The sequence below is a fragment of the Heteronotia binoei genome, chromosome 7, assembly GCF_032191835.1.
Source record: "Heteronotia binoei isolate CCM8104 ecotype False Entrance Well chromosome 7, APGP_CSIRO_Hbin_v1, whole genome shotgun sequence".
Classification (NCBI taxonomy): domain Eukaryota; kingdom Metazoa; phylum Chordata; class Lepidosauria; order Squamata; family Gekkonidae; genus Heteronotia; species Heteronotia binoei.
The window spans coordinates 55278840-55292680 of NC_083229.1; the positions used below are offsets into that span (position 1 = coordinate 55278840).

The 13841-nt window shown below is 45.1% G+C and overlaps 1 protein-coding gene across 7 annotated transcripts in view; it reads left to right on the forward strand.

Moving 5' to 3' along the window:
• The window catches only part of EYA1 (EYA transcriptional coactivator and phosphatase 1), a 160128-nt gene that overhangs the window by 98644 nt on the left and 47643 nt on the right, over positions 1–13841 (forward strand). For all 7 annotated transcript variants that reach the window (XM_060243648.1, XM_060243650.1, XM_060243649.1 and 4 more), the window contains one exon: positions 1511–1600. In XM_060243648.1, coding sequence (XP_060099631.1) covers positions 1511–1600 — 90 coding nt within the window. The remainder of the gene's footprint in view (positions 1–1510; positions 1601–13841) is intronic.

Here is a 13841-nt window from a genome sequence, read left to right on the forward strand (position 1 = left end):
AAACTAAAACTAAATTAAACAATCCACATCCAAATTACTTCACCTCCAAACAATTGTACATCAAATTCAGTACTTTCAGTCCCTACCAAGGCTACTAATTTTTGAAGCCAGAAATTCTGATACCTGAGTACAGGGTAACAGTAGAGCCAGTATAAGAAAGTAGCCATGTTGACCTGCAGCAGAATAGCTAGCTTCAAGTCCAGTAGCACCTTAGAGACCAACAAGATTTTCAGGATATCTGCTTTCCAAGAGTCAAATCTCCCTTGGAATCTAGCACAGCCAGTAATTTTGTGTTTGTGAGTGTGTGAGTGTGTGTGTCTGATGATGAAGCTCAGTGGTAAATTCATTTGTCTAGCCATGGTTAGGGTTGCCAGATCCGATTCAGGAAATACCTGGGGACTTTGGGGATAGAGCCAGGAAATTTTGGTAGTAGAGCCAAGAGACTTTGGGGGTGGAACCAGGAGCAAGGTTGTGACAAGCACAATTGAACTCTGGAGGGAGTTCTGGCCATCACATTTAAAAAGACAGCATTCCTTTTAAATGCCTTCCCTCCATTGGTCATAATGGAGGATGGGTACAATTTCTTTTGGGGCTCATAGAGTTGGACCTCCTAATCCAATTTATTTGAAACTGGGGTTGGGGTTGAGGAGAGGCACCAGATGCTATGCTGAAAATTTGGTGCCTCTACCTAAAAAAAAAAGCAACCCTCCCCCTCCGAACCGAAGATACCCACAGATTGATTCTTCATTATACCCTATGGGAACTGATCACCATAGGGTACAATGGAGCGCCCAGTGGACATTTCTTCCCCCACCCTGCACACTTTCTGATAACTCTGAAGTGGAGGGAGGGCCTCCAAACCAGGGGATCCCTGTCCTCAACTGGGGATTGGCAACCCTATGTCTACAGCAACAGTCCAATATTCTGAGCTTCCCTTATCCTACTGCAGTTCTGAATAGAGGAGTGCACACACAAACAAATACACCACGCCATGGCCAGAATCCACTGTTGTTTACCAGGATACAATAGTTCATGATGAATTCTACTGTGGACTCTTTTCACCCTCATTTCCAGTCATGGATGTTACACAAAACATCTCTCAAGTTTTAAAACTGTTGATCTGACCTGCCTTGTTAGTTCCTATCCAACCCAATCCTACTGTAATATCTTTCTTCTCATGTTGGAAGTCTTTACAGTTTAAGATAAGTTTCAGAAATATGTTGCTGGCTTCCTGTTTTCCATTTGTCTAAATGGTTTGGTAAACAGTCCATTGAGCTGAAGTTTCTTGGTACAGGAAAAGTTAGTCTGTAATATCAGCTCTCTCATAGTGTTGTACTGTTTTACACCTGCATGTAGAACATTAAGGAAATACACTGTATAATTCATTTATTTTGTATTTATTCAAATATTGGCTTATGTTTGGGAAGAATATTTTGTTTTTCAATGTAGATTTTTTACCTTTCTGACATATATTTTACTGACCATACATTTGTATTTTTGTTTTTTTGAGGATCCTCCTACTTCTGTTTCACTTGGATTGAGAATGGAGGAGATGATTTTCAACCTGGCAGATACACATTTATTCTTTAATGATTTAGAAGTAAGTAATGATCCTTTAAGCAGGAACATAGAGAATTTATTTCATATTGATTTCATTATGTAGATCAAGAAATAATTTCAGTTGTCAAAACTGTCTTAATGTTTTTCTTATTGAATATATACGATTATACAAATATTAGTTATCATGACTTGCTCTCATATTTAGTGCTTTTAATAACTGGACAGGGCTTTTTTTGAGTAGAAATGCAAAGGAACGCCGTTCCAGCTGGCTTGGCATCAGGGGGTGTGGCCTAATATGGAAATAAGTTCCTGCTGGGCTTTTTCTACAAAAAATGTCCTGACTGGACATATTATTTTGTTGTTGTTATGAATATCAATGATTCAGGAATTATAATTATATCCAGTGCATACCAGTTATACATATTACAATGTGATAGTTTGTGCAGACTGTTGTATATTAAATGTTGCCTTCTTCGCGGTCACTAGTGTTCTCCATTGTTTCATGGTGAGGAAGGATTCCCTTTGAATCCAGGGGACATTATTAATGTTGCATAGGCTGTCAGTCTCAGCTTATTATTGCCTTCCCAGTTGCACATACAGCTTATTATACATGGGGGTTTCTTTATTAGTCATGTATCTCATGTACCGTGGTGTATAGACTTGTGGCCATTTTCCACATTTGCAATTGGATGTTACACAAAACATCTCTCAAGTTTTAAAACTGTTGATCTGACATGAGCAAGGAAGTTTGTACAGGGAAAGGTCTGTACAAGAGCCACCTACTTTCTTGATTATGATATACCATCCTCCTGTCGTATTTTCCACATAAGCTGAAAAAAAAAAAGAAAAATTGGTTGGACGTTTTCCCAGCTCTTAAAGTCTTTTGGTGCTAGTGCTTTTGTGAATTCATCTTTAACTTTTTTCTGGATTACTAAGGGCAGCTTTCAGTAATGTGCCTGTCTGTTTCGTCTTACAAAGAGAAAAGTGATTTCTGTTGATATTTTTGTTTTTAAAAATATGAAAACAGTCAAGCTTTGCTCCCATAATAATAAAGGCAGCTGTTTATTTAAAATCCAGCCATTAAACAAGCTTGTGGCAGGACTGCCAACAGGCATTAATCATCACATTGTTGTTTTGTTAGAATTTATAAATGTATGTTATTCCAGACAGGCAAAAGAATCCAAAAGATTCAAATACAACTTATGCTGATCAAAGTTAATTGGCAGCAATTGGCCTTTAAATATTTCCTGATGTTTCCTTTTCTCAAAAATCAAGCAAAATACACCTTATTTAATAGATGAGCCAATATCATTTGAAAAATGCTAGTGTGTGACGAACCTTAAATGTGGTTTCTCAAACATCTGTCCTATATTTTGATTTCTTTTCATCTGTGAAGAAACTACTCACAGATGAATTGGCAACTTAAGAATGTAATAAAATTATTTAAATGTGCTTTATTTTTTCTTCCATTCCTTAGTGAAGTATTTCTTTTTTTCACATATAAGCTACAAGACTGAATATATTTACAAGTGTTTTTAATAAGAATTTAATGTTAAAGGCATGTATTGTTTGGTACAAATAAAGTAATTAGTGAATGATATGCACTGGATTGCATATAAGGGTGCTTATTTTTCAAGGTTGTATCTGTTTTCTGGTTGCCCCCCCAAGTCGGAATAAAGAGGCGGACACAATTAGATTGGTAAAACTATGGGCCACTTTATTAAATAACACAGCAACGGCAAGGGTAACCGAACTGTGGCCAGGTCAGGGCCAGGGGTCTCCTCAGACCGCTCCCCTGCCTTTTTCAGCAGGCGAGAGACCCGGCCCCCCAGCCAGAGCTGTGTGTCACAGCTACCGTTAGGCAGGCCCAGCAGGAAGGCTCGCACCGGAGGGCCCAGACACCAGACACGAGTCTCAGTGAAAGGCACCCATCCAATCGAGTCTCCAGGACAGTCTGCATTCACACACCTAGGGTCACCAATACTCGTAGTTTGATCCTGCCAGACCCCTAACTCCCCAAAAGGGGGAGGCTAACCGGTCCTCCCCAGGCCGCATGGTGCCATGAACCCCGTAAAACCTGCCACAACTAAGGCCAAGTCTCTACTTAGGGCTTAGCACCCACCAAAAGGCCCAAAGCCAACACAAGCCCTTGCCGAAGATCCCTCAGGAAAAGCATATTACCCTTTTCCGAGAGATGCACCCCATCCCCTCTGTAGAGGTCAGGATATTCCATAGAAATACCCGGATGGGGCAAATAGTGGCCCAAACCACCCTCCAACACCTTGCGAATCTCCTTATTCGCTCTGTAATGAGCCCTCTCAATCCCCGCTGGATTCCAAGCACACCGCCACACCAAGCGCGGAATCATGGCCGACCAAACTATAATGGTACCGGGCCATCTCTTCCTAATGTACTTGAAATCATCTCCGGCTTGCAAGATCAAAGCCTTGCCTTTAATCAGCCCGAGATCATTCCCCCCCAGGTGAACAACTAAAACCTGAGGAGGAGGGCCTGCACACCCATGAAACAAAGGCGGAAGGAAACCGGGCCACTGAAGACCCCAGCGCCCCGCCATTCAACCGTAACATATTTGCTGAGCCCCAGCTGAGAGCCAATGCCAGTTCTCCGAGCTTGATGTGCCGCCCAAAACACATAACTGTACCCGCAGATGAGAACTCAGCTCCAGCCAGGAACAACAGCATCTAAAAAGAGAAACAGACAAGTTATAAAACCCAAACCTTGACCTAGCCCAGCTCCCAATAACAAAACTAAGATTGGAGCAAAGGGTGAATATAACCTTTAAAAGCCTGAGACTTCCAACGACCAAGGCGCTGGATGGACGAAGCGGAATAACCCAAGGCAGCGGCCGTAGAGGCCGCTCCACTTCTAAAGGAATGAGTACCAAACCTCACTCTAGACAACCCCAATAAAGCTAAGGCCCTAAACATCACCGCCCAAAACTGGTGTTTTGTCAGAGAGCTGCCTCCAAAATGACAAAACAACAACCCTTCGCAGCCTCCCCGCACGGCCAAATAATTGGCCAATGAGGAAACTGGCCAAGCTCCGCCACCGAACACGGACCCAACTCCATCATGGTCCCAAAGCCCTGTTGATCCGTCTTAGATCGACGGATGGTAAGAACCACTTTACCCCCCTTCAACCTAACATCCCCTAGGGACAAGGCCCTGCCAGAAACATCATTCCTGGAACTAGCCACCAATTTGCTAATCCTAAGCGCCCCAAAGAAGGCTACCAAAGAGGCTGCGTGAAACAAGACAGCCTCGAAATGAGATGCACAGACAGCACTCCATGCCCCCTTCAAACCCCTAAGAATCTCAGGAGACATAGGGGTCCTAGTATCAGGCTGATGCCCAACCTCTCTGGACCACCCTTCCAGCATCTTTCGAATACAAAAATCTGCTGTTTTCTCCTTATACCCTAACGCCATGCTAGCGAAGGCCAGCGCAGACATGCGTCCCCTAATTGATCGCACGGCCAATCTCTTACCTCTTAAGGAAACACAAAAATGGAGCAACTGCTCCACCAGGAGGGGCCAAACAATGCGATATCCTACCTCGGCCCTAAAGTCTTCAAACTGCCGTACAGCACGTTCATAAGACTTCCTGGTGCTAGGCGCAATGGCTAGGCCTATCGCTCTGCAGGCCTCGGCTCTCCAATTTGCCATAGCTTTTGGGGCATCGGTGCCACTTCCAGATCGGCGTCCGGGGCCATCTGACGAAACCTCTCCATCTGTTTACAAGAGAGAGCGTCAGCCGCCCCGTTATTCACCCCAGGAACATGCTTGGCTAAAAACAAAATGTTAAGCCGCAGGCAACGCAGAGTGAAGGCCCTCACCAACCTCATAACCCACTGCGATTTGGATGAAAGGGAATTAATAACATGAACAACAGCCATGTTATCGCACCAAAAATGAAGTGCCATCGACCATATCGCTTCCCCACAGCCAAACCGCAACCAAAATAGGAAAAAATTCCAAAAACGTGAGATCCCGGCTCAAACCGGCCTGCACCCATGACTCCGGCCACACCTCCATGCACCAATGTCCACAGAAGTAGACCCCAAAACCTAATGACCCAGCAGCATCGGACATGACCTGAAGCTCCGCCTCAAGCCTCATGTCCTCTCTCCAAAAAGAAATCCCATTGAAGGATTCCAAAAATTCTTGCCATACCCACAGATCCTCCCTGCTAGTAACCCTGGTCCTGTGTTGGGGCAAGCAAAGGCCCACCATTGCGTCACAGAACCTGCGAAGAAAAGCCCTATCTGGGGCAACCACTTTGCAGGCAAAGTTAAGATGCCCCACCAACTGCTGCAGCTCAAGAAGCGTAACCTTCTTTTTGAGGAGGAAAGAATCAATCCTTTCCTTCAAATCCACCAGCTTCTGGCAAGGAATCCTGTACGACTGCACTAAAGTATCCAGCTCGATCCCCAAAAACACAAGGCGCTGAGCAGGGCCCTCGGTTTTTTCCTCAGCTAATGGCACACCCAAATCAGCGGCCAGCTCAATAAAGCTGGACAGCAACTGAGCGCAGCGTCCAGAACCTGCAGGGCCCACAAACAAGTAGTCATCCAAATAATGAACGACATCCTGTAAACCCACTTTCTCGCGCACAGCCCATTCAAGAAAAGTGCTGAAACGCTCGAAAGCCACACACGATACAGAGCAGCCCATAGGCAATGCACTGTCCATGTAAAGAAGTCCGTCTTAAGACAACCAGAGACAGGGCCTTTTCCATAATGGCCCCTACATGGTGGAACCAGCTGCCGGAGGAGGTGAGGGCCCTGTGGGACCTTACTCAGTTCCGCAGGGCCTGCAAGACAACCCTCTTTCGGCTAGCCTACACCTGACTAGGAAATAAATGTAGCTTATTAAACTCCTGTTAATTATATTGCATTTGATGTTAAGGTTTTAAGGTTTTTAGGTTTTAAATGTTCTGACTTTTTAAATATTAAATGTCAATTTAAATTCTGTTTTATCGTCTGTTGTGAGCCACCCTGAGCCATTTTTATGGGAAGGGCGGGATACAAATCATAGAATAAATAAATAAATAAAATAAAATTGCCCTGCAAAAGAGAACCCAAAAGCTCAAAATCATCCGGGTGGACAGGGAGAAGGTGAAATGCACATTTGATATCGCATTTAGCCAACTCAGCCCCCTGACCACAGCGTCGAACGACGCCCATGGCCTGATCAAATGTGGTGTACCTAACAGAGCATAGCTCCTCAGGTATACCATCATTAACAGAGGAATCCCTGGGGTAAGAAAGGTGGTGAATCAAACGAAATTCACCAGGCGCCTTCTTTGGCACCACCCCTAACAGGGAAACCCTAAGATTAACCACTGGAGGACTAGCAAATGGGCCCAAAATCCTGCCCTCCGCCAGCTCCTTGGCGATCTTAGCCTCAACTACGTGCTCTAAACCCATAACTGAACTGAGGTTCCAAGACCAAGTTGATACCCGAAAACCCTGAAAAGGAATTCTAAAACCCAACGTAAAACTGTTCAACAAATACAAACTGTCCTCCCTACGTGGGTACCTACAAAGCCATTGCTCAGGAGGTCCCACCTTTATCGGGCTGGGGCCCTTTTCCAGTTTGGGAAGGACCCCCACCCAGTCTTTTCTGACCCTTGTGTGGCTGAACTCTCGGACAGCTGTTAAACAAGTGTGAGCCAGCACACAAGGGGCATTCGTGCTTGAACTGGCAAGCTTTACGACTGCACGCCCCCTGCGACCCAAACTCCCAGCAAAGCAAGCAGGGTTGAACCGCCTGCCCCACAGAACTGCGGGAGGATGATGATACACTAGAAGGAGAAGAGGAACCCTTAGATACTAGGTGACCGCTGTCAGATCGGTCCCCCAGATTGGGCCGCGTAGGTGACATCACCTGCAGCCACAACTGTTGGTGAATCCAGTCCCAAGGGAGCAAAGGGTACAGAGCGGCCCTCATCCTAAACTCCTGGTCGTATTGAATCCAGGCCGGGCCGCTAAACATCGTATACCCTTTGTATATTATGTCCATGTATTGGATCAATGCAGCAGCCCACTAGGGCTGCGCACGCGCTATCACTTCCGCATATATAAAAAACCCTGGGAGCCAATTGGCCCAAGTCCGATCGACCTTCCTCTTCTTGAGCTTCTCCTTCTCTTTATCATCAAGTTCCTCCTTATCCTTCTTTTCCAATTCTCTAAATAAGAGGGAGAATATGTCAACATATTCCCCTTTTAGGATTTTGTCTCTCGTGGCACCCAAAGGTAAGGCGACCTCTCCAAAAGGCATAGCGCCAAAGGGGACTGCCCCGTAAGGAGATGGGAAACCCCATACGCCCAACAGGGCCGCCCCTGCCCCCTGCTGCTCCACCCCCGGCCAATTACCAAATGGACCAAACTGACCCTGGGCCACATCCAGTTGTTGTGCTGTCCTAAGCCCAAAGTTGAAGGAGCCCCTAAACTACCCGACATAGCACCAGCCCCGTTAGGAGCGGCAGATCCCCAAGCCCCCCAGGGCCAGTCAGGCCCAGTGTAAGGCAACGAACTGTCCCCCAACTTAACAGGAGTTTAGGATGAGGGCCGCTCTGTACCCTTCACTCCCTTGGGATCGGATTCACCAACAGTTGTGGCTGCAGGTGATGTCACCTGTGCGGCCCAATCTGGGGGACCGATCTGACAGTGGTCACCTAGTATCTAAGGCAACGAACTGTCCCCCAACTTACCAGTAGGCACCAATGGTGACCCGGCATCAACCACACCGGACAACGGGCCCGCTTCAACATCCGAGCCAACAAGCCCCACAGCTCCTCCAGTAGTAGTCGCAGCAGACCTGCCCTCCAAAATAGACAAACGGGTCAGTATATCTGCCTGTAAAGCCCGCTTAGGAACCCGCCCCTTCTTAGACATCTGAGAAGGTGGAAAACCAGATGCCCGCTCCAGGGCCTGCAGCCTCTGAAAAATGACTGCATTCACATCATCCTCTCCCTCCTCATCAGAAGATAAGGGGGGGGAGGACGCTTCTGGGGCACCTTAGGAGCCTTACATGCAGGCTGCTTCCCCTTTGATTTTCCACCACCTTTTCGCCCAGACATGCTCTCCACCCTAAGGGATCACTGAGAAAGGCAAAATTACAGAGATTATGAACTGCATAAAGCAGCTCTCAACATTGAGCAAGGGGCTAAATCTCAGAACCCCCCCCAAAAAACCAAGCATTTTTTTTATTAGCAAAAGAAGGGGGGGCAAAGCCCACACCTAAAATGGCCGCCGCCTCACTAACTCCTAAAATGGCCGCCAAGAGCAAGGAGTGAGGAAGAAGAAGCAAGCCTAAAATGGCCACCAAGCACCAGAGGTAAGGCGAAACACAACTACCCCAGTGCCTAGAAAATGGCCGACCTCACCACTCCTTGACTACCACCTCAGCCCTGCTTAAAATGGCCACAAAGACCACAAGGCCACCAGAAAGACGCTCAGCACACCAAAAGGAAACATTGTGCAACTGGAGCCCTTAGAAAAAGGCAGCCTCCCACCACCCAAATAACCAGCCCCTGCAAACCTCCTTTAAACTAACGAAATGGGGCAGATCAAAGCACAAGGAGTGCAAATGCAACACTAGTCCTAATGAAAAGCAGGGCCACAATAACGCAGTGCCAATAACCAAACTGGTTCCAGGACGCTCCACGATCCCCGACGCTGCGATCCACCGACACACCGGCCTCTACAGGCCTAATCCCCTCCCCCGGTGCGCTTCCTGTCACCCGAGCACCACAAGAGGACTGATAAGAAGGGGAATGGAGGCTTCAATACAAGCGCTGAAGCCCCACCCCCTCAAGACACGCCTAAAAAACGCGCCGAAGCATCCACTCTCCCTCCAGGAGGAGGACAAAATCTCCCTAGCAGCCACGCCACGATGCGGCGGGCTGCAAGAGGCTCCATTGTGTTTAATTTTATTCAAAGGTTAAAAGTAGTATCACATCTTGTTCCTTTGTCAAATAGTATCTAGTATTTTCATTTGTTTTTCTCAGTCATAAACATTCACAAGAAGATATATAATAACTAATTACTGCATGTACCGATAACTGATGCTAATGGAAATTTGCCATAAGTTTAGTGATTGTGACAGAACACTGGCCATATTCCAGAGAAGTGGTATGATTCATTCAGATTGTAAAGCAGGGCTTTGGACTTGTATTTCACATCTAGTGGCTTCTCAACCCACACAGGCTGGGAAATTTCAAAAGTAGCTTGTGATGCGGTGGAAGAGTCCCACTGAATATGTCCAAAGTAGTTCTCTGGACTGTGGCCATTTTCTTAAAATTGGAGGACTGAATAGAGTATCTCTTTGAGTACTGAAAAATATCTTTTGATAATTCATTCAGTAAACTGAAAATAATTATAAATGTTTTAAAATATCAATAAGAATGCACTTTCCAGTTTTGCTCAACTAACACTATAATTCAGAAAATAGTTAGAAAGAAAAAACCTATATACCTTGCAAAGCAGAGACTATCAGTATTTTCAGATTAAAATTGGGTGATAACAGACTGGCATTTGGGGGCAGTTGGGAGGCGTCTTGAATTGGGCTGGCACAAAAAGAGCCGTCCTGAAGCCTCCACATGCTCCCCTGCAATCCGTCCCCATCCTGTCTATGGAGCGACATGGGTGTGTTCAGATGGCTGTTGTGCACCATTCCCATCACTCAACTTCCCCATACATTTTCAGTAGTCATGCTCATGCATGCACATATGTGTACACATGTGCTCATACGCACTGAATAGTTTTTATTTTTAAAAAAGCTGGATGCGACTTGGGGCAGCTTGGCGGTTTCACACTGCCAAGGCACTTCACTTGCGCCCTTCCGCTTCCAGATGCCAAGGAGGCAACTAGTGTGTAGCTCAAAAATTTGAGTCGCACTGTGGAGGACAGAGGTGAGTACGGGACAAGGATGAGTGGCAGATATTTGTATGTGGAAGGATTTTGGGGGGTCGATTTCAGAGGCATCGACCCAAAGTGCTGGTCTGTGAGCAGTCATCATGACATAATTCTTATCTTAAACCAATTTGGTTATAAGAATTTGTATGTGGATTACAAAAAATGCTTTCTGATGACTTTATATTACTAGTAATTCTGCATCCATGAACCTCAGTTCTCTGACTACTGTTGTATGTAAATTCAGAGGTCCAATAATTGTTTGGAATGATTAGTAATTACAGCCCTTGGCTGAGAAACCACTGTTGCTTTGCACTTTTACTGTAATCATTTGGAATAATTGTTTGGAATGATTAGCAGTTACAGCCCTTGGTTGAGAAACCACTGTTGCTTTGCACTTGTACTGTACTGTTTGATCTTTCTCATCAAACAAAGAATGCAATGCAGTATTAGCATAAACTCATTTCTGCATCTTTAGGACCAGCATTGGAGGCTGACAGCTCTTTTTATGGTCAAGGAACATACATTGTGGCTTGAGTGAGCAGGAAATAGCCCTCAACACATTTTAAGGTTGGGAGGAAAAGTGATATGTTGTTGTTCAGTCGCACAGTCAAGTCCGACTCTTTGCGACCCCATGGACAGTCACGCCAGGCCATCCTGTCTTCCACCATCCTCTGAAGTCTGCTCAAATTCGTGTTTGTTACATCAGTAACATTGTCCAGCCATCTCATCTTTTGCCATCCCCTTCTTCTTTTGCCTTCTGTCTTTATCAGCAACAGGGTCTTCTCCAGTGAGTGCTCCCTTCTCATTTGGTGGCCAAAGTATTTGAGCTTCAGCTTCAACATCTGACCTTCCAGTGAACAGTCTGGGTTGATTTCCCTGACTGATTTGATCTTCTTGATTAGGACTGACTGACTAATCTTCTTGATTAGGACTGACTGATTTGATCTCCTTGCAGTCCAAGGGACTCTCAAGCATCGCATCTCAAAAGCATCTATTCTTCTGCACTCGGCCTTCCTTATGGTCCAGCTCTCACAGCCATACATTACTACTGGGAATACCATCGCTTTAACTATATGGACTTTGGTTGGCAGAGTGATGTCTCTACTTTTTATTATACTGCCCAGGTTCACCATAGCTGTCCTCCCAAGGAACAAACGTCTTTTAATTTCATGGCTACAGTCACCATCTGCAGTGATTTTGGATCCCAGTCTGTCACTACTTCCATGTCTTCCCCTTCTATTTGCCAAGGTTTGATGGGGCCGGATGCAATTATCTTAGTTTTTTTGATGTTGAGTTTCAAGCCTACTTTTGTGCTCTCCTCTTTCACCCTCAACAAGAGGTTCTTTAGGTCCTCCTCATTTTCTTCCATTAGAGTAGTGCCATCTGCAAATCTGAGGTTGTTGATGTTTTTCCCGGCAATCTTAATTCCGGCTTGTGCTTCTTCCAGGCCAGCATTCCGCATGATGTACTCTGTATATAAATTAAATAAGCAGGGTGACAATATACATCTTTGTTGAACTCCTTTTCCTATTCTAAACCAATCAGTTGTTCCATATCCCGTTCTGACAGTTGCTTCTTGACCCATATACAGGTTTCTCAGGAGACATGTGAGGTGGTCTGTTACTCCCATCTCTTTAAGGACTTGCCACAGTTTGTTGTGATCCACACAATCAAAGGCTTTAGCTTAGTCAATGAAGCAGAAATAGACGTTTTTTCTGATACTCCCATGCTTTCTCCATAATCCATCAAATGTTGCCAATTTGATATCTAGTTCCTCTACCTCTCCGAAACCCAGCTTGAACTTCTGGTAGTTCCTAATCTATATACTGCTGAAGCCTAGCTTGTAGGATTTTTAACATGACCTTGCTGGCATGTGAAATGAGTGCAATGGTGCAATAGTTTCAACGTTCCTTGGGATTTTTTGGGATTGGAATATAAACCGATCTTTTCCAATCCTGTAGCCACTGTTGTGTTTTCCAAATTTGTTGACATAATGTGTTCATCACTTTAACAGCATCATCTTTTAGGACTCTAAAGCGCTCAACTGGGTTGTTGAATAAATATAGTAACTGGTAATTGGATGGAATGTGAAAAGTAAAAAAATAGGAAGCAAATATTCTTGCTGTTAAACTATTTCCATTTAATAACAGGCATGGGTAGAGTTGTATGCTCCAGTTCTTGTTTCAGTAAGCAAGATTGATTGTACATGTATAAGTACCCCTAACTATATTGAAAGTAGTATGTAAGCCAAAATGCCCTCAAAAGAGGTTGGGGAATTGACAGGTGGGCACCTTTGGCTTAAAAAGGATCTAGAATCTATGTATACAGGATTCCACTTCCAGAAATTATAGCTAAATTTACCAAAGACACTAATTAAGTAAAACAATCATGAATTTATTACAGAAAAATACAGCACACACATACAAGGTAATGAATACATACAACACACATACAGTCCTAATAAAAATAGAGAGAAATGCATAGAGGTAACATCATGATGGACAAACAGGGTGATAATTACCGATCATAGTCTTCAAGGAAGGCTGCAATGGCGACAAAGGAGGACTAGGGGGAAGGGACCCTCAACTGATGAGGAATCAGGGATGTATCTAAACATCAGGAATGGGATAATGCTAGATGCACACCTGTGGGGAGCTGGGTCACAGGTTATAAGGACTACCTTGAGCCCTTAGGGGATGGGAGGTACAGGGGTGGATGACAGGTGGTCAGCTGGTACATGACCTCAGAAAAAGGGGAGGCTTCGCAATGATCAAAAGGGGAGGTTCCAGGATGACCATTAAGGGAAAGAATGGGAGAAATTATTGGGGTGGAGGTATTAAAACTTATCTAAAAGGTGACAATAGATGGCCAGATTACTACCTAAGGTAACACCCGATCTATTCAAAGAAACTTGGCTCTGGGTGAAGATGTTCTTCCTCTTCTTCATTCCTCTACTGGCACCATCCTTTGTCTTGGGTTCCATAGGACAAAGGCTTAGGCAGTCTGACAGGATCCACGCCTATGATAAGCTTGGTTGCCTTATGCATAGGTGACATCTGTTGAGTACGTGAGCCTCCCGCTTCGCTGTAATGGAGTCTGACACTACAGGAAGATAGCTGCTGGTGATGTTAGCCTTCCCATATGGATTCTATGGTCAAGGCTGGAAACCTCTTGCCTGGACAGTTCCTGGCAGCGCAACTTCTTCCGCTGCAACGGCCGAGATGGTGATCGCACAGAGCGACTGGAAACCCATCTGTTCTCCTGGTTAGTACTCTTCCAGACACACAGAGTGCTGCTGCAACGTTGTGGCTGTTAGTACTCACATAAGTCCCTTACAGTCT